The sequence below is a fragment of the Corylus avellana genome, chromosome ca3 (assembly GCF_901000735.1).
Source record: "Corylus avellana chromosome ca3, CavTom2PMs-1.0".
Lineage (NCBI taxonomy): Eukaryota > Viridiplantae > Streptophyta > Magnoliopsida > Fagales > Betulaceae > Corylus > Corylus avellana.
Window position 1 is genome coordinate 4,059,827 of NC_081543.1, and position 21,873 is coordinate 4,081,699.

General features: G+C 34.7%; 1 protein-coding gene across 1 annotated transcript; it reads left to right on the forward strand.

Moving 5' to 3' along the window:
• The first annotated feature begins 229 nt into the window (after positions 1-229).
• Positions 230-10,812, forward strand: LOC132173565 (nuclear poly(A) polymerase 1-like). The gene is made up of 4 exons (XM_059585082.1): positions 230-2,071; positions 2,416-2,553; positions 3,476-3,599; positions 10,661-10,812. The coding sequence occupies exons 1-4, from the start codon at positions 230-232 to the stop codon at positions 10,810-10,812; spliced, it is 2,256 nt and encodes a 751-aa protein (XP_059441065.1).
• Positions 10,813-21,873: the final 11,061 nt, after the last annotated feature.

Genomic DNA, 21,873 nt, shown 5'->3' on the forward strand with positions numbered 1-21,873 from the left:
GAACTCGGTGTATTGAGTTGAACTCGGACATTAAGCACCGACAATTTCAAAAAACAACCGACTTCTTTTCCTTTATAAACAACAGTCTCTAATTCATTCTGTACGCAGTTTAATTTCTCACTCTCTCAATTCTCAATTCTTATTGTGCGGCTTGACGGTCTCCGCTATTTCTCTCAAAGTCAACGGCAACGGCAACGGCACGGCGATTGTCTCAACGGTGACTGCACCTATGGGCATCCAACCACCGGCGAATCCACCAGGTGGACAATGGGAACCAATTTCAACTGCTGGGCCTTCTGGACTGGATGTAATTAAAACGCAAGAATTAGAAAAGTTTATGGAGTCTCGTGGATTATACGAGTCTCCGGCGGAAGCCTTGAAACGGGCTGAGGTCCTGGGGAGATTGGACCAGGTTGTGAACATCTGGGTGAAAAAAGTCACCGAAAATAAAGGGTACAACGAGCAGATGGTTGAAGAAGCTAGAGCCATGATCTTCACGTTCGGCTCGTATCGCTTGGGTGTGAATGGTCCCGGAGCTGATATTGACACCCTCTGTGTTGGGCCGAGGCATGTTAATAGGGAGGAAGATTTTTTTGGTGAACTTCATAGGATGCTCGGTGAGATGCCTGAAGTAGAAGATTTGCATTCCGTTCCTGCTGCTAATGTTCCTATTATGAAGTTCAAGTTTGATGGGATTTCTATTGACCTACTCTACGCGAAATTAGCCGTTTGGGTTATTCCCGAAGAGTTGGATCTTTCTGTAGATTCGGTGCTGCAAGACTTGGACGAGAAGAGCGTCCTTAGTCTTAATGGTTGCAGGGTTACCGATGCGATACTAAGACTAGTCCCTCATGTTCCAAATTTTCAGACGACCTTAAGGTGTATACGTTATTGGGCAAAAATCAGGGGAATTTATTCGAACATGGCAGGGTTTCTTGGCGGGATAAATTGCGCAATTCTCGTTGCTCGGGTTTGCCAATTATATCCTAATGCAGTGGCCAGTTTCTTGGTTTCTAGATTTTTCAAGGTGTATAGCCAGTGGAAATGGCCTAATCCGGTCATGCTATGTCCCAACGAAGAAAGATATCTGGGCCTTCCTTTTTGGGATCCAAGGAGAAATGTTAGAGATGGCAGAGATTTAATGCCAATAATAACACCTGCGTATCCCTACTCAAACACCAGTTATAATGTGTCATTGAGTACACAGTGTGTTATGAAAGAAGAAGTTGAAAGAGGAAGGAATATATGTGAGGCAGTTGAAGGCAGCAAAACAGATTTGATTAGCCTATTTTACCCTTTTCATTTCTTTTCGGCTTATAAAAATTATCTACAGATCGACATTACCGCCAGAAATCATGACGACTTCATGAGTTGGAAAGGACGGGTCGACTCTCGGCTTCGTTTGCTGACTATGAAGGTTGATAGGGACACACATGGGCAGCTACAGTGCCACCCACATCCCGATGGCTTTTTGGACAAATCCAAACAATTTCGTTGTTGTTACTTTGTGGGGTTGAAGCGGAAACATGTTGTTCGTGATCAGAAAGGTGAACCATTTGATATAAGGTCAACTATTGAAGAATTTAAGAATTGTGTGGGGATGTACACGTCTGTAAAACCTGGGATGTTGATCGGTGTATCTCACAAAAAACGCAGTGACATTCCTCTATTTGTCTTTCCTGGTGGAATTCGGCCTGCTCGTTCTACAGGAGTAGGCAGAGTGTGTGGTGGGGCTGCTGAAAAGCCTAGAAATTTCAGTCCTCTTCAAGCGGTTGAAGGTGTTGTTGGAAGGAAAAGAAAAGCAGATGAATCTGATACCAACAATAAATTTAGAAAATGTGATTATGTGGCAACGAGCAGGAGTGAAGCTTTAGCAGCAGGGCAAACTAAAGCAAGTGTCCAACCCTCGGAATACTCATTAACGGCTTTACAGGAGCAAGTGATCAGAAATTGCTCTAGTTTATTCAATAATGGTGGTGAAGAGGACCTTAATGCTGCACCATTCTCCACACCAGCTTCGACATCTGCTATCCCACAAAAGCCAGTTATCAAGTTCAATTTCACATCTTTGGTGCAAGCAAACAGCTAAAGCACCGGAAGGAGAATTGTTTCAACTGTAGATTCTAGTATTTCATTTTTTGTTTGTGGAGTGGCTTGATTGCTGCAAGAAATAATGAAACTTGCAGCACAAGCTTCTTGTATTTACATTTTTTTCGCTCCATGACAATTATTTTTTTTTGATTTATCATCAATGAAAGAATTTAGTTTATTAATTCAGATCATAGATTTTACTGTTATATCTCTCTTCCTCTCACTTTTGTGCTTTTTAACTACTAAGAATGATGCCATTGGTTAAGGTCTTAATTGGGTTGCAGTTTTAGCTAATATGTGCTTAGATTGTGCTGTTAATTATAGAGGTACATGATGATGGTTGATTGTAGAAAAGATGGTCAGACCTTGGAAAGCTCTTCATTCGTGGGATTTCTTGGGACATGTCCAGATGAAGAACGTCTTAAAGATTATGTTAGGAAATATGGGGAAGTGGTCGAGGCAGTGATCACACAATTTCACAAAAAAAAAAAAAAGGTTTTTGCGGGGTGAATTTAATTGGCATTCTGTTAATTTGGCCATTAGGGTTTTTTTTTTAATTATTATTATTATTATTTAAAAAGCTAGGTTTTAGAATTTATTTATTTATTTTTAGGGTAAATATATTAGAAATCCTTAGGTTAACGCAACAACATTTTTATCTCCCTAAGTTTTTTTTCTCAAAAATTTAGTTCTTGAGTCAATTGAAATACCAATAAAATTCCTGCTGTCAAAATTTTCTAACCGACGTTAGTCTCAATCAAATCGCATCGTTTTGCCACGTCAGCATATTAATTTTTTTATTAATTTAATTTAAAATATTTTTTTAAAAAAAGGAAAAAATTGAGAGAGAGAGAGAGAGAGCGTCCATGGTGAGTAAGATGTGAAAAATGTCCAAAGAGAGGCCAGATCTAGATTTGGGGAAACTTGGTCCAAAAATTACTCAATATATGATTCTTTTTCTTTTTTATTTTTCTTTTTATTTTTTTATCTGGTCATTGATCTTTTTTATTTTTATTTTTTTAGAAAGTTAGAAACCATTGATCTGTTCTTCTTTTACTTTTTCATCTGCGCCTCTCCCCTTCACAATATCACCCAAAAAAGAAACCATAGAAGAGTTCTTGGTGGAAAGAATTTCCTTTGAATGGCATTTATTATTTCTAAAGGGCCTCTGAATAAGAAAAATGATCAACTTTCTAAGCTCTACCTAAAATACAAACCATATCTTGCATTCTGCAATTCTTGTACCCTACCATCGATGGTGGGTTTCCGTGACAACAGAGGACGTACATTGTAATGAAATCTGAAATATAAGTTCATTTTTAATTTTAGATTCAACAGTAAATATAAGTTATGAAATCTGAAATCTTTTCTGGGTTTTGTGCAGGTTTACAATCAGAAGATTGAGTTTGCAGCAATTGGATTAATGAATATGTATAACTCTGGTGGATATCTTTATGATGCAATTGACTTATTTAGCGACTCTTCCAGTTGTGAAATACACGTGAAGGGTCTGTTTGGCATTGCGATTTCAATAAGTGCGATTTTAAAAAATAATGTTTTTGAAATCGCTACTTTTTAAAATCGCAAAGACGTTTGGTAAAATATGTTAAAAAATACTTTTTTATTAAATATTTGTTATGTGAATTTATGATTTTAGTTTAAATTCGCATTTTTTCAAATAAGCACCCCCTAGTCTCCTTATTGAAATCGCAGATTTTTTTCTTATTTTAAATTAAGTATTTTTTAAATCGCAATGCTAAACGCTTTACGTTTTGCAATATCTTTTAAAAATACAGATTATTTTTGCGAAATCGCAATCCCAAACGCACTTGAAGGGGAGAGGAGTAGTGAAAAAGACAAAAGAAAAAGACGAACAGATCAATGACCAGATAAAAAAAAAAAAAAAAAAAGAAAAAGAAAAAGAAGAACAGATCAATGGTTTCTAACTTTCTAACAACCATGTATAAGTAATTTTTTGTCCAAGTTTCCAGAGACCCCAAATCCAGATCTGGCCTCTCTTTGGAAATTTTTCACACCTTACCCACCGTCGACTCTCTCTCTGAATTTTTTTTTAAAAAAAAATTTTGATTTAATTTTTAAATTAAATTAATAAAAAAATAATATTTTGACGTGACAAAACGGTGCATTTTGATTGAGACTAATGGCGGTTAGAAAATTTTGATGGCAGAGATTTTATTGGCATTTCGACTGACCTAGTGAGTAAATTTTCGAAAAAAAAAAAAAAAAAACTTATGGAGATAAAAATTTTGGCACATTGACCCAATGACTTTTAATATATTTATCCATATTTTTATTAAGGGTATTATGTCATTTCGGAAGATACTATAAATTTTGATAATTTGAAAAGACATTGTCGCAATTTAAAATTTGAAGAAGACATTGTCATTAGGTGATAGTTTGAGAGGAAATGTGAATTTTTTTCCTAAAAAGAAATAAAAACAGCAAAGGAAAAGAAAATAAAAGGGAGTGGCGGTGGGAAAATTCCCTGCCATTGGTGTTGATGGGGTTTTCGACAACCCAACTCAACGCTCGCTTATGTCCAACTCTGGGTGGGTCAGGGACCATCCAGCACCACCACCATCACCTTCCACCCTTTCATTTTTTTTTTTAATCTTAAATTTTTGCTTTTTAGTTTTTGTTTAAGATGTTGTAATGTTACAAACATGCTTTTAATTTTTGAGCCGTTGGTTTACTATTAATCTTCCTATAATTTTACCGTTAAAATTATATTGATGAGTTTTTAAAGAAAAAATCAGACTAACGGTTTTATGACCCTTTGGTTATTATTAAGTTTTATGATTTTTGTTATTCTCTTCAACCGTTTGTCATTTACTCATATTCATTAGCTTTGGAAAAGGTTAGCACTTACTTCTATATATGATATCTCTTCTTCAATCCCGATAGTGAAAAACATTTATATATATCACTACCTTGGCCTACGAAAACAGCTCTATTTTTTTAAAGTCACTCTTCTGCATATTGGCCTTTTTCCTTCCACTTGCCTTGACATTGTTTATCTTTGGAGACTCTCTCTTTGATGCTAGAAACAATGCCTTCATCAATAGCCATACGGCAGATTTTTGGCTTTATGAGAAGAGCTAATTCAAACACCCCACTTGTCGTGTTTTAATGGTTATCTAGTTTCCGATTATATTGGGTTGTTCTAGTAGCCTTCGTTATTGGAAGTGCGTCCTTAACGAAGGTTGACGCTATAGTCTAATCCTGGGAGGTTGCGTATCGAAGGATCTGATCGCACCGAGTTATATACTCCGGGAGGCACAAATCAACCTTTAAGGACAACGCTTTTGCGTGATTCTATAGCATTGTGAGATTTTTCCATACTCTACTTTTCATCTCTTGTATTTTATTTATTTTATTGTTAATTTTCATATTGCAATTATTTTATATCAATGAGAATTTGTGCACCATTCAAAATTATTTCCAACATAAGAGAGTGTGCTAATGTGGTAATATCTTACCAGTTATATGTATTTGCGAAAAAAAATTCGGTTAGTTCTTCAACAACAGGTTGATAGAATTGAAGGACCATTTTGATTAAGGTGAAAAGCAAGTAGGTCGATCAAATTTGTTACTTTGGAAAACCCTACAAACTTTTGGATAAAATAATAAATTATATGGACCAAATTTGTATTTAATCCTAAGTTTTCAATAGGTGACATGTACTTTTCTAGCCTTTAACATCACAAGTCTCTGCATTGCATATTGGCATAGAATACGAATCACATAATTTCTTCTTTAATTTTTATACAAATTCAAGAATCAAACTCGGGGGGTAAATACGAAAGTCATGTATCCACACGAAATTACAACTACAACCTCACCTTCCATTCTTTACTAAAAATTATTGTTGGTTAAAAGCAGCTATCAAGTCATTGGTTTGACTTATTTATTAATCTTTGTATGCATTTTTGCACTGTTGTATTTTGTTTTGGGTCTATTGTAAGGGAGCTTACTCACTTTTTATTTTTAGGATCGCCCACTCTCTTTTCCTTTCAAATCAGAAGCGAAAATAATTCTCTCTTATAACAATTTTCCTTATTCAATTAGGAAAAAAAAAATGGACCTAAAACATGAATTTTGATTAATGAGTATGTAAGAGGTGGAAGAAATGATACCAGAATGCATAGAATTTCCGGATCCAAACAACACATTTGCAAAGGACTGATCAAATGCTTTAATTAAGGAGATGAAGTTATATATATAGATCCATAACCTATATGGAGGGACACAAGATATGCCATTGGACCCATAGGCTGGTGGAGTTGAATTCGTTGCTTCAAAGTTCAACTAGGAGAAAATATGTCACAATTAAATCGTTGGTACTGAAATAGCATTAACAGTACTACTTCAATGGTATTTGCCCATCCATGACATTTTATGCCACATTAAGAGATGTCTAATTAAATGGTATTTGCCCATCCATGACATTTTATGCCACATTAAGAGACGTCTAATATATGAAATACAGGGAATGCCTATTAGGGAATTTTCCCTGGGGGCCCTTTAGGGGATGGTGGCGGTGGCCGAGCAGGTCGTTTCCGATGAACTAGTTTTTCCAAGGCCAAAGGTCGACGTTTCATTTGGTTTATAGTAACAGCTCCAAACAATTCTTTTCCATCTCTTGCATAGACTAACTCCTCCATCTTCTCAACTGGGTGTTGATTAAAGTAATCATGACATGTTTAGACAAGGAAAATAAATAAATAAATAAATCAAAGAAACCATAGGTATATATATATAGCAGCTGGATTTAAAAGATCATAAACACAGTGTAATAGAAAGTAACCAGAAATAAACAGATAAAGTTCATCATCATTGTTGATCGGGAAGTAAATATATAAACTTCAGTGTTATACATGCTACAGCTACTTATCTTACCAGTGAAAAACAAGCTCCATGCAAGGAATAGGGTGGTAATTAGCACAAGAAAACCAGGGAGGAGGATTCTCTTGCCCTCAAATCTCATGTTGCTTAATTTGTGAAGACATGCGTGAACTTCACAATATATGGGCAGCCACGTTTGTTTGTTTCTGTGCAGTTTTCAACGCATGCCATCTTTAGCCCTTTTCCTCTACCAGGTCAAAGCGAGATGGGTCAAGGAATATCAATGCAATTTCGAGGAGTCTACCTTGTGTCTTGAAACTTGAAAGTGAAAGAGATAGCCGTGAATACATAATTATTAGGGTAGATATAATTAGATGTCACTTACCCCACCCAAAAAAGACCACCGTATTTATTTATATCTCCACATTACCACTAATTGCAATTCGAACCTATAAATTACAAAATGTTTGAGTTGTCCCATGCGTGTTAAGTTTCACCATTAGATTGGATGGAAAACTTTACATGTGGACGTGTGCTTGAACCATTTTGTGTGACCAATTTGTCCCCTTTGTTACGTGAAAAACGAACCATTTTAGTAATAATTAGGATTAAAGAATTTGAACACTGATAAGAGATAATTACGTGACTACCTCTATCTATTATTTTATAGGATGGCTGTACAACCATCTTTTGGCAAGTGTGGCTGAATGTCTACCATATTTATTATTTTAGGAGGTGGTCGCGTAACCATCCTCTTTATATACTTATGGGATGGTTACATACGCAACTACTCTATGGAGAAGATAGGAGGTGGCTACACATTCACCTCAAGGAGAAGATCAGATACATGAACATGACCACCCCCACCCAAGTAATAGCTTGGCTCATCATGTTATGAGCAATTTCGTATTTTGTCTCTCAAACAGAGATTTCTTGGTAGAGAAAAGGACTTAAGGGCGTGATTGGCACATGTTAAACATTATGAGACCTCAACCCCATTTTTTAATGTTGTTTTTAAAATAAATGCTTAAAATACCCTAAGAATAGAGACAAAAGTAGGGTTTCTCATTTGATGGGATGAGTGGTCAAGCCTAATTTTAATAGGGGTTAAGTCTAATTTTTTTTTTTTTTTTAATGCACAAATATTGAATTCAACTACAATTTAAAAAAAAAAAAAAAGAAAAAAAAATTTGGGCGATGACCCCTTAGTTTTAATGTGATTCCGTCTCAGCCTAAAATTTTAGAGGATTTTTATACAAAGAAAATGAAGAGAAAATAATAAATAAATAGAAATTGGTCCATGGTTTTTAACGCATTTTAAAATTGCCATCTAGGTTTCGAAAAAAAAAAAAAAACTACTTGGTTTAATCACTTTGAAAATTATTCCCTCTATAATTTTTTCTGTCCAACAAATGAGAGGTGGAGCCATGCATGTCCACCACCGTCCTATATATCACGAGTGGAAACGTCTTGGACTATCTTGTTAAGGGTATATTATATAATAATATTGAGTGCAATTAGATCTAAAAGGTGATGATTTTTCAACTTAGTCGGTAAAGGAAAAAAGGAAGGAACAAGAAAGTAAGAAGGGGTACAATTAATAAAGAAAGCGTGACCTTTTGAAAAATTGAAAGAAAGAAAAAAAAATAATAAATAAATAAAAGCCCTTAGACTATCCCCTTGACGTAAATTTTGTGTTGTTGGACTTTAGATAATTGGTTTTTCAACTTGATTAGGTGAAAGAGCAATACTAGATGGAGAATTAGAGTTTTCTTTGTATTTGTTCTCCCAAATGTAAGGTGACTTTTAAAATTACTAATAAATCAAAATTTAATAATTAATGATCATCTCAAATTTAATGGTAATTTTAAAAGTCATATCACATTTAGAAGGATACAAAGAAAGCTTGACTTTGTGAAAAATTGAAATAAAATTCTCAGAGAATCTCATTAATTGGGACATGTTTTTCTCAGAAAATGAAAGAGGAAGGAACAACTGCCGTGATTCTGGTAATGGATTTCCTTCGATTGCTAACTGAAATATTACATGCACATTGAACGCAAGCCACAACACAAGGGAGGGGAATTTGTTTTTGTCCGCCAAACATGCTCGTAACTTGCATGTTACAAATTAAGCCATTAAGGTTAATTGTGTGATTTCTTGTAACCTTTTTTCACATTTATTTATTTTTCTTAAAAAAAAAAAGAAAAAAAAGAAAGAGTTTGTGTTTAACATGGGTTCTTTTTGGTCAGTAATTGTCTAGATAGAGTATCTTTATGAGTCTCACTGGTAAACCATTCTTTTATATTCAGCTCTATTAGTGTCATTTCTCCCTTTATCTAATTTCCTTGGTATTGCATAAAAAATAATGGGGCTTGTCCCCCATTGGGCAAGGAGCAGGAGATGAATGGCTTATAGGCATCATGGGTCCTCTTTTAAATAGGTTATTTTTGTGAATTCCGCTTATAAACCAATATGCTCTGTTGGTGCCATTTCTCCACTTAAAAAAAAAAAAAAAAACCTTACATTCTAGCTTCATGCTGGCTCTAGTCCTAACTTGGGCAAAGGACTTGATTTTCTTGGGTTCGATGGCATGTTTTGTGGATTTGAAATATATCTTCCTTAATTATCAAAAAAGGATAGAAATTTTCTTTAATATAATCTAATAAGTGACAAGTGTCATCTCTCACATGTTTTCTTTAATATCTAAATAATCATTTATTATCATTCGATTAATCTAGAAATCAAAACATTAATTTTTTAGAAACTCAAAAATATTGAATGACACTTGTCACCTTATTAAAGTAGGTTGAAGAAAATTTGTGTTCATAAAAAAAATATCTGAGTATGCCACAAAAAACTATAATATTAGTGACGTGGCAACTGTTCACTAATTTTTGCTATGTCACCATGTGGTGATGTGGCAACTATTCACTAATTTTTGTTACGTCACCATATGGTAAGTACCATATATAACTCATGACTATCCCCTTTCACTTTCAACTAGAAAGGTACACTCCCCAATAATCAAATTGCAATATTGATAACTCGTTGTTTCATTAGGATATTATTTCCAATTGTAAATGGATTATTTATAGACCCATTTTTTATTTTTTGTTTTGTATTTTAGCACTATTACTTTTGTTTGGATTTGTTGTTGCTCTTTTTCGGCTTTCTAATTCCCTCTAGCTAGGCTGTAGCCTCCTATTTGCTTAGGGGAAAAAAGAAATAAAATTCTCCAATATCTTTGACCCAGTAAACGAAAAGGACTAAAGTGGGTTACGTTTCAAACTGCATGCATGGAAAAATCAAACAAGAGTGTCTATGTATTTATCATGATATTGGCAAGTCTCTTCCACAAACCACATGCAAGGCAATTAAGATGGGGTTTGTAGTCAAGAGACGCTTCCTCCTTGGTTTTCTTGTTATGTTCCTTGCATGCACCTTGTTCGTCACAGGTAAGATTTTGTATATATATGCACGTTTCTCTCCAAGTTCTGTATATATGTATTGTTTGACATGTATATATAGGCTATATATTGAAGTCCCAGTCAGATTTTGGCCAGATTATCTGATTAATGAATATATAACGATATATACATATATTCATTAATCTGATTAAGATTAATGAATATATGTATATATCGTTTCTTTGCTGTTTTATCTTGTCTTAATCTGTCGGTAATTATTACGTTCTAATCAGGTGAGAAAATGGTGGAAAAGTTAGTTTATGCAAGAGATGCAGAAGAATTGCCTAGAGATCAACCACTTTCATCACCTCCGTTGTTGCAGAGACGCAAAGAACCTGAACCGCCACCGCCGCCTCCTAGTGGGCCCAATGGGCCGATCCCTTAATAGGCATTTATTGTATTTCATGTATTAGACATCTTTTGATTTGGGGAAAATGTCATAAGTAACAAATCATGCAAAATAGTATGTACGATCTACTCTAAATGTCAGTTCATGAGCATCGACCATGCATTGATCAATAAATGTGTTAGTAGAAGACTCATGATTCTTCTTTACATTATGAAAGCATATATTCTCCTCGTTGACACGTCTAGTTAACTTGTTCCTCTAATTGATTTTCTTAGCTACAAAATTTACTCAAAGACTAATTGGTGATGAATTCAACTCACTAATCAATAAAATCTTACGAATTGATCTTTCAGCTTCACAAACTTGTGTAGCCTTATTGAAATTCAATATTCTAAATTCCTTTGGCTTCTAATTTTGGAATTCTTGTGAAAAATATAAAAGATTTAGGTAATTTTCAATGAAATCATGATCAAATTTACAACAGACACGAGAAGTTATGTTTTTAATTCTATAACTCAGTTGTAATTAGACTTTAACTCCTTCAAAACACATATGCCTACAACCTAAATGCTATTTGAGAGAGAATAAAAGAGAGAATTGAAAGAGACTCAGAATTTCGAATTCTGAAATGATTAATCTTATTTTAACTTTCATCTCATGTGTTATTTATAATCAACCAAGAAGCACAACTCTCTCTTGGTTATAGAAGTTACATATTCAAGAGATATAACTTTTGGTATTATTTGGATCAACTTCAGTGAGTATATTTAAGTCCAATTACAAACATATATATAAAATACATGGAATGCCTATTAGGGGATGTGCGGTGAGGCCACTTTAGGTGGTGGTGGCGATGGTTGAGGAAGTCGTTTCTGAGAAGGTTGTTTCAGATGAACTAGTTTCTCCAAGGCCAAAGGTCGACGTTTCATTTGGTTTACAGTAATAGTTTTAGACAATTCTTTTCTGTCTCTTGCATAGACTAACTCCATCTTCTCATCTGGGCGTTGAGTAAAGTAAGCAGGACATGTTTAGACAAGGAAAAAAACAAATAAATCAAAGAAACCATAGGTATATATATATCAGCTGGATTTTAAAAGATCATAAGCAAGCACAGTGTAATAGAAAGTGACCAGAAATAAATAGATCAAGTTAATTCATCTTTGTTGATTGGGAAGAAACAAAAATTTGTATATATACTTCAGTGTTATACATGCTAGCTATTTATTGATATACATGTCGAAACACTATAGATCGAATGAGTTAGAGAAAAGGTGCTACTGATCTTAATTACCAGTGAAAAACAAGCTCCATGCAAGGAATAGGGTGGTAATCAGCACAAGAAAACCAGGGAGGAGGATTCTCTTGCCCTCAAAGCCCATGTTGCTTAATTTGTGAAGAGATGCGTGAACTTCACAATATATATATACTATACACACGACTATCTCCTTAGGTAGACTCCTCGAAATTGCTGCGTTGAAAACTGCACAGAAACAAACAAACATGGCTGCCCATATATATATATATATGGGCAGCCATGTTTGTTTGTTTCTGTGCAGTTTTCAACGCAGCAATTTCGAGGAGTCTACCTAAGGAGATAGTCGTGTGTATAGAGAATACCTAAGGAGAAGAGACCAGAGACATGACCACCACTCCCACCCAAGTCTCAGCATGGCTCATCCTTCGTTAGGAGCAATTTCGAAATTTTGTCTCTCAAACTGAGATATTCTTGGTAGAGAAAACGACTTATGGGTGTGTGATTGCCACCAGTGGCGGAGCCAGCCATTTAACATTGGGGGTGCCGCTAAAATTTTTTTGGCGTCTTAAAATTTTTTTTCACCCTGAAAATTTGGTAATTCACACAATATTTGCATCACAAAAAATATTTATAAAAGTTCATAAATATGTGTTGAAATTGATATATTAGAAATATAACATGTCGACACTATATCAAAAAGATAAAAATACAAAAAAAAGTGTCTAGAACTACACTTTACGGTCTTTTAGAAGTATAAAATCATCAAGTATTGAATCTAAATCGAAACTCTTAGCAATTTCCCTTTCAATATAGAGAACAAAACTATTTGCAAGAAAATCATCCTCTATTTTGTTGCGAAGTCGTGTTTTAACAATTTTCATTGCTGGAAATGCTTGTTCGGTAGTTGCTGTAGACACTGGAAGAGTCAAAACAAGACGAATCAATCTATCAATAAGATCATATGTCTTTGATTTTTTCGCCTTTGCCAATCCTTGGCATAATTCTGCAATGGAAGACAAATTTTGTAATGCCGGATCAGTAAGCACATCAACTTCAAAATACCTCAACTGATATTTCAAATTAATTTTCTCTTGCTCAGAAAAATCAAGAGGATAATACTTCTTTGCAAGGATGCATATATCATCGATTTTAAAGGATTTATAAGCATATTTTGGATTCAAAGCAGAGCTAAGTGTCAAAAGTTTCATCACCTTTTCACCAAACCTACTATCAAGCTCTTGCAATTGAAAGTCGATAGTAGTATTGAATATGTCAAAATGATAATGATGCTCCAATGTAATGTGATTCTTTTGACTACGACCTCGACCTTCAATATAAGGAGCACTCAAATCCGGAATGCCAATTTCAGCTTTCTTGGAGAAAGAGATAATGTTCTCAAGCAAATTATTCCAACCATCATCTCTCAACTTTTGGATAAGTTTTTTTGCAATAGAAACTGAATTAATAGCATTCAAAATGTCTTGAGATTTTTGCTGCAAAACTTGACAAAGAACATCAGTAATGCCCATAATTTCCTTCATTAAATATAAAATAAATATGAACTCGAAGGATGTAAGCATTTTATAAGCAGCCTTAGCATCTCCTCGTTGAGAGTAAGTACCTCATTCTCTGTCAACATCTTCAAGCACTGTACAAGTAGCATCAAACATCCTTATTAGGCTACAAATAGAATTAAAATGTGAATCCTAATGAGAATCACCAGCTCGTTTCAAAGTGCCAATTTGATTAGCCCATTTTCTAGTTTCAAGCTCACCAATAGCTTCCATATGTGCAATTTGTGTTGCATGAACAGCTTGTAGTTGATCATGACGTTTACATGAAGCACTGGCCACATTGATAACAAAGTTCAAATTTGTGAAGAACACATGAACAAGAGACACCTCTCTAGATGCAACAACTAATGCTAATTGTAATCGATGAGCAAAACAATGAACATAGTATGCACAAGAACAATCCTTAAGAAATAATGCTTGCAATCCCTTCCATTCACCACGCATGTTACTAGCACCATCATATCCTTGTCCACGGATATTTTGAATATCAAGGCAATGACGAGAGAGAATATCAGATATTCCATTTTTTTAGAGTCAATGCCGATGTATCGTTAACATGAACTATATCAAAAAAACGTTCTTGTATAAAACCATCTTTGTCAACAAATCTCAAAACAATTGCCATTTGTTCTCTCTTGGACTCATCACGTGCCTTATCAACAATGATGCAAAATTTAGAGTCTCCAATATCTTCACGAATTTTCTCTTGCACTTTATTTGCAATGACTTGCAAAATCTCCTTTTGAATTGTATGTGAAGTATACTTCGCAGATTTTGGAGCATTTTCTAAAACAACACTTGCAACTTTATCATTATATGATGCCAAAAGCTTAACCAGCTCAAGAAAATTACCTGGATTTTTTGAATTAAGAGTCTCATCATGACCTCTAGAAGCACATCCTTGAAATGCAAGCCACCAAGTAACATCAATAGAAGTTTTCACACGTAGTCGATTATTTTGAATTTGTTCCATACTTTGTGCATTCAATACTTTATTGATATACCGTGATTGATTTCGTAAATCCTCATAAGATTTCATAGCATTATTATGAGGTGAACAAGGATCCTCCCCAATATAAGTCAAAAGGCACAATTTTTTCCCTCATGAACTTTTCTCCAATTTCTAAATCCCTTGATAGTAAATACATCCCATCTAGGACGTCCATCTCTTTTCATAGTAAAAAGATAACATGGTAGACAATATGCAGCATCCTTGGAACGAGAATACTCAAGCCAAGGAAATTGTGTGAACCAAGAGGCTTGAAAGTGACGAGGGTAATTTTCTGGTCCAGAAAGTGGATAATTTGCAAGAATAAATCGATTTGGACCATGTTTCAAATAAGCCCGTCTTATTTCATCACTTCGATTGACTGGATAGTCCCACATTGGAGGACGTAATCCTGGATCTCACTCTATAGAAATAGAAGAAACATCAACTTCATTAACATTGAGTGTGGATGATTTAAAATAAATCTCTTGTGTTTCCGCAATTAGAGATGCAAAAGGATGTTCTTCATCTTCAACCCTTGGAGATTTAAGATGACGCTCATTGGGATTTGAAGTTTCGGCATTAGATTCCAACAGTGTATTACTTTTCGAAATGTCGGCTTCTTTCATTTTGAAGAATGAATCGATAGTTTTAAATTTTGACATGACTCATGAACCTAAAATTTTCAAGTTAAATCACGACCCCGTAAGAGAAAATCAAAGTTTATAAACATTAAACAACAAAATAAGCAATCATACAGATATTTAAGTTTATTCAATCATTCAAATTAATAGTGAAATTAAATTAATGTTCAATCAAAGTTTATATGGATATAAGCAACAAAATAAACATTAAAGTTTAAAACCCACAAATTAAACAGAGGAAAAACAGAGGATGAATAAAAAATGTAGCACAAAAGTTTAGGGTTTAAGAAATTACTAGTGTTGTGACTCACCTGAGAAGATAAAGAGAGTGTCTTTGATTTCGATTTCCTAAGAACCCGCCGGACCCAAAAGGGCCAAATTAACTGAATTGTAGAAAACACCAAAGTATTTGAACTTTTCTCCCAAACCCTCTTCTTGTAAAAGGAGCAAAATATAAATCTAAAACTAGAATATAAAACTACAAAAGCAATTGAGAAGCCAAGGAGGAGGAGACAAGGAGTTACCTGTGAATCTGACAATGTTTGATAGAAAGAACAGAGAACGAAGAGACTAGAGAGAATCTGAGAGACTGAGAGAGAGCGTCTTAGAGATTTTTTTTTTTTTTTTTGGGTGCTCCGCCACTGGCCATAATCACTCCAAGAAAAACAAGGGAAATTTGACCAACTACACATAACACATCATTGAGATATTACATCATACATGTGATGTGTGTTAAGTTTGAGCAAGGCCAAAAAAGGAAACAAATGCTTATATCCCTCACAATCAAAAGCTTAAACCTTAATGACAATAAACAAGAGCAATTCAAGTCATGAATCAAGGTAAGTGGCTCAAAAATGTCACTTAGGCATTTTATCATGTGGTGTGCACAAATATTTAGTCATGTGCAAAGAACTCACGGATAATGGAAAATCATACCTAAATACATCACAAACAATGTGTATAACACAACCACAACCAAAATCAAGCATAACAATTAACAATTAACAAGAAATGAGACAAGATTAAATCATGGGAATCATACTATTTGGTTGCAGAGAAACTTGAAGAAAGTGAAAGAAAATAAAAATGTTAAGCACCAAGTTTATCCATTTTGCTTTCATGGTTACCTGTAGGCTGTAGCTAAAAATTTGACTGAGATTTGCAACCAGCTTGTTTGGCCTTCGATTCGCTCAATATTGAGGCCTAACGAAGCATCGAAGCAGAAACTAAGAGAGGGAACGGCTTTTTTCCTAGGTGGGACTGGTTTATTTGCTGTCAACAAATTGGTTTGAATAGGGATGGGGGTATACAGCCGTGCGGTGTGGGTCACTGGGTCTTGCGGGTGAACTGAAGAACAGGACTACAAGAGAAGGGATGGAGCCTGGGGGTGCTGGGCAGCTAGGGCGCGGGAGATCAAATTGCCAAAGTAAAATTGTAAATTTTTTTTTTTTTTTTTTTTTTTTTAAGGGTGCCTTGGGTTAAAAAAATAAAATAAAATAGAAATCCTTGGTGCGGCGTGCGGGAGACTGCTGAGTGCTGAAGGGTTGATAAAATTGTAATTTTTTTTTTTTTTAGGGTGCCGTGGGTCAAAAAAAAAAAAAAAATTTAAATCCTTGGCACCCCCAAGGTACCTAGTGGATCCGCCACTGATTGCCACATGTTGAAAATTGTAATTTGTGAGACCTCAGTTTATTTTTTACTATAGTTTTTAAAATAAATGCTTGAGGGAATTACCTTTTTCCCAATCAACTACAACGTATTATCACTTTCTCCCATGAAATGCCAAATGTGCCGCCCGACCCTATCAAACTACCATTTTGTACCCAAAAATCCCCTTTCGTCAGTCAAAAGGGTTAAAATAAACAGTCAACCTATCATGTGCCAGTCACGTGCGATTTTAATTTTTTTCCTTCCACTTTTGCCCTCACTTCAATAGAATGGACCATGTGTAGGATAAAACAATTTGAAAAAAAAAAAAAAATCAAGACAAGAATTCACTTGTCGTCCTCATCTTCCCTCAAGCCTCAAGCAGACTTCCATTTCTAAAAGAGAGATTACCTCGAGGACAGTAGAGAGCTTCACATATGTCTTTCATGGGTTCACCATTTGCTTGGGGGTGGAGCCTTGGACATAAAGCAAAAACATGTAGATGAGTCTTTGAACAAATGTGAAATACCAACCATAGCTGGAACAAAAAAAATTAAATAATTCATGGAAATCCATCATGACAACAAATCCTTAATTAAAGCTCAAAATCATATATACCAAACAAAACAGTATCAATAAATTTAACTTACCTAAATTGGAGCCTGTTGTACATGGATTCGGCTTTAGTGCAGTAGTTTAAAACTACCGCACATCTGCTGTGAAAATAATGGAAGATTGAGATTGTTTTGGGTATCTTTTTAAAACCAAACTATGTTGTTTTGGTGAAATTTAAGAATTCAATGAATCAAACATCTGAATCAAACGTTTTCTTCCTTACGCCATTTAAGGAGGAAGTGGGAAAGTCTCTTTAATCTCCCTTTCTAAACTTTTCACTCTTTTTTAGATACTCTCTCTCTCTCTCTCTCTTTGAAGAATAACAATGGGTATGACGGAGATACCTACAATTTGGGTATCAAATATCCTTAAAACTCAAACAGCCCCACTTCCTCACAAAAATGATGGGGGCCCTAAGGCAAGGTAGCAACAACTTCTTGTGGGTGGCGAGAGCAAACGAAGATAGCCATCTCTTGATAGAGTCAGTAGGGTAAGAATACCCAATCTGAAATATCTTAATTAACTAATCAAAGTGGAGCATAATACCAATGGGGAGTATAAGGGAACCATAGGACTAGAACATGAAGAAATTGATGAAGAGGTGGTCTCTGTTTTAGTTGAGTAAAACAGGGGTGAACAAAGGATCAAGAGCAAAGTTGGTAGTTGCGTAGATGGAGTGGGCATGGATACGTGTTATTCATGAAATATTTTCAAGGAAAAAGAACAAGTAATGCCAGATTATCAACCTAGAGCCTTTGCAAATTAAATAACTAGTAAGAGATATTGAATATATCTTGGTTACAAGATTTGACAAAAGATAAACATTGTTACAAAAAATTCACTCTGTAACCAATATGCTTGAAATAACAACTTTGAACAAAATTTGTACACGGTAAAATCCTCACAAAAGGAACTAACAAGATTTTCGAGAAACAAGAACAAGAAGTTACTAGTGCAACTACATCCCATGCAGAATTCAAATATTTCTCAGAAAACTTTATTTTGGGCATTCTATGCACAATCATCTTAGCTAATCGTACAAGAGTTGAAGCACAAGAAACGAGTTCTCGTTTGGAATAACCAATCTTCTTGTAAAGAGTTTTGACCCAGCCATGACTTTTGTTTAGTACACAGTAGATAACAGAGGCAACAATTATGGACGGCGAATTCATAGTAGTGGCACACTGGCAGCATAATCCCAGCCCCATTTATGTGAGTAAGTGGGATTGTGGTCCGTTGTGGTCTATTCTATTGAAGTGATGGCAAAAGTAGAAGGAAAAAAAAAATTAAAATCGCACATGATTGGCACATGACAGATTGACCGTCTATTTTAACCCCCTTGACTAACGGAAGGGGGCTTTTGGGTACAAAATTAAATGGTAGTTTGATAGGGTCGGGCGGTACAGTTGGTAGTTCATGGGAAAAAAGTGACAATGCGTTGTAGTTGATAGGGGAAAAGGTAATTACCCTAAATGCTTGAATATACCATAACTAAGAATAAAGACAAAACTAGGGTTTCTCATTTGATGGGGCGAACGAGTGGTTTAGCCTAATTTTAATACTAGTTAAGTCTAATTAATTTTTAAACAAAAAAATGCACAAATATTTAATTTAACAACAATTTTTTGAAAAATAAAATTGAAAAATAATTTGGGCAATGAACCCCTTAGTTTTAATATGATGTCGTCTCTACCTAAAATTTTAGAGAATTTTTATGCAAAGAAAATGAAGGAAAAAAAAAAAAAAAATTGGTCCCTGGTGTTTAACGTGTTTTGAAATTGCTATCTAGGTCTCCAAAAAAATAAAAAATCACTACTTAGGTTTAATCACTTTGAAAATTATTCCCTCTATAAGTTTTTATGTTCAAATTATTTACGGATTTTTCATCTATGTCAGTCCATGATCAAGTTACTTCAAGCCACGTATATCAACAGGACATGTCATACTCACAATTTATATGAAATTTCAATTATATCCAAAAAAAAGAAAAAGAAAAAAACAACAACAACTAAAGGGGGGGTGGAGCCATGTCCTCTCCTGTATATGTCAGGAAACGTCTTGGACTATCTTGTTAATTAACGGTATATTATATAATATTGATTGCAATTAGATGTAAAAGGTGCTGATTTTTCAACTTGAGTCGGTAAAGGAAAAGGAAAGCACAAGAAACAAAGGGGGTACAATAAAGAAAGAAAGAAAAAAAAAAAAAGCTCTTAATTAGACTATCCCCTTGCCGTAAATTTTGTGTTGTTGGATTTTAGATAAAGGGTTTTCAATTTGAGTCGGTGAAGGAGAATCTTGTGAAAATTAAGAAAATTAGACTTAATTAATTTGTGAAATTTTGAAATAATTAAAATTATGATTTGTTTGCGCACCTAAAGTAAGAGATTAACTGAAACCATTATATCATGGGAGAGGGAAATGATGATGATATTTTTCCAACGTCTTGAAAACGGAAGTGTCTATAATTAATGTTCCGCTTTCCAGGGTTTTCTGAGAAACTCCCATGTGAATTTCATCAAGATCTAAAATTCAACAACCTCATAGTACTGTCAAACCAACGTTGGAAAGAAGCCATGATATAGACCCTTTGTAAAGAAGCCTCAAACATTCTAGCTAGTTGGCAATTTGTTTATTCCATCTATGGTCCCATTGTGCATGCCATGACTAAAACGAGATATTCATATTTCATATTATTTATGTTTTGGAGTGCCTTAGCAATAAAGGACATACATGCCAACCAATGCTTGGTGCATATGATGGTGCGCATGCTGCATCACCTTCAACTTATTCAGTAAACTTTTACTTAGCCGAATGTGAATGCTTAAATTATCCCTTGATCGACGTACATTTTCAGTTATTGGATTTTAGATAATAGATTTTCAACTCGAGGAGAATAAAAGAATCAGAAAGCAAGGAGTGTACGTCAAGAAACTTAGACCTTGAGAAAATTTGAAACAAAAATCTCCGACAGTCTATCTCATTAATTGGGATATGTTTTTCTATAGTTGAATTTCGGATTACGATTTTTCAACTCGACTCGATCGCTAAAAGAAGAGGAAAGAGGAAGGAAATGAGGGATGGTCTGAAAATGCGAAGAAACAACTATGGGGCAACATTCATGAGATTCAACATCAATCAAGAGTTGTTTTCAACATTTATACCATCCTCGTAATTTACATGCTACTTCCTCGTAATTGTAACTAATTCTTAGAAATTAGTCTAATAAGAAAGTGTGTGATTCTTATATGCTTTTAGAACATATGCTACTTTATTATATTGGTTTGTAGGAATTACTTACAAACTAATTTGTAGGTAATTTTTGTCCATGTGGTAATTTTTTACTTAAAAACTCTATTTCTCAAACAGAATCGCAAATATGCTCAAAATCTGACTGGGACTTCAGTAGCCTATATATACATATGATATATGAGAATAACTTCTATTCGGTCGTTGCATAAATGAGGGATTTTCTGCCCACCAATGAAAGAAAGACACATTGGCTTGAGCATAAAAATTGCACAAAACTTTCCTATAAGCAAAACATTGGATTATGAATTGAGAGAGAGAAAAGAGCCGAAGGAGAACGTTGTGAAAATTAAGAAAATTAGACTTTGTGAAAAATTGAAATAAAATTCTCAGAGAATCTCATTAATTGGGACATGTTTTTCTATAGTTGGATTTTAGATTACGATTTTTCAACTGGAGTCGGCTGGTAAAAGAAAAGGAAAGAGGAAGGAAAGAGCTAAGGATGGTCTGAAAATGCGATGAACAACTGCCGTGATTCTCAAGGTAATGGATTTCCTTCAATTGCTAACTGAAATATCACACATTGAACGCAAGCAGCAACACAAGGGAGGGGCTTTTGTTTTTGTCCGCCAAACATGCATGGACATGACTCGTAACTTACATGTTACAAATTAAGGTTGTGTGATTTCTTGTAACCTTTTTTTTCCATTTAATTTTTTTTTTTTAAAAAAAAAAAAAAATTGTGTTTAACTTGGGTTCTTTTTCGGTAAGTAATTGTCTAGATAGAGTATCTTTGTGAATCTCACTGGTAAACCATTCTTTTATATTCAGCTTTGTTAGTGTCTTTTCTCCCTTTATCTAATTTCCTTGGTATTGCGTAAAAAATAATGGGGTTTGCCTCCCATCGGCCAAGGAGCAGGAGATGAATGGTTTATAAGCATCATGGGTCCTCTTTTAGTCTAAATAGGTTATTTTTGTGAATCCTGCTTATAAACCATTCTCTCCTATTCAGCTCTGTTGGTGCCATTTCTCCCCTTTAAAAAAAAAAAGAAAAAAGAAAAAACTTACATTCTAGCTTCGTGTTGGCTCTAGTCCTAACTGGGGCAAAGGACTTGATTTTCTTGG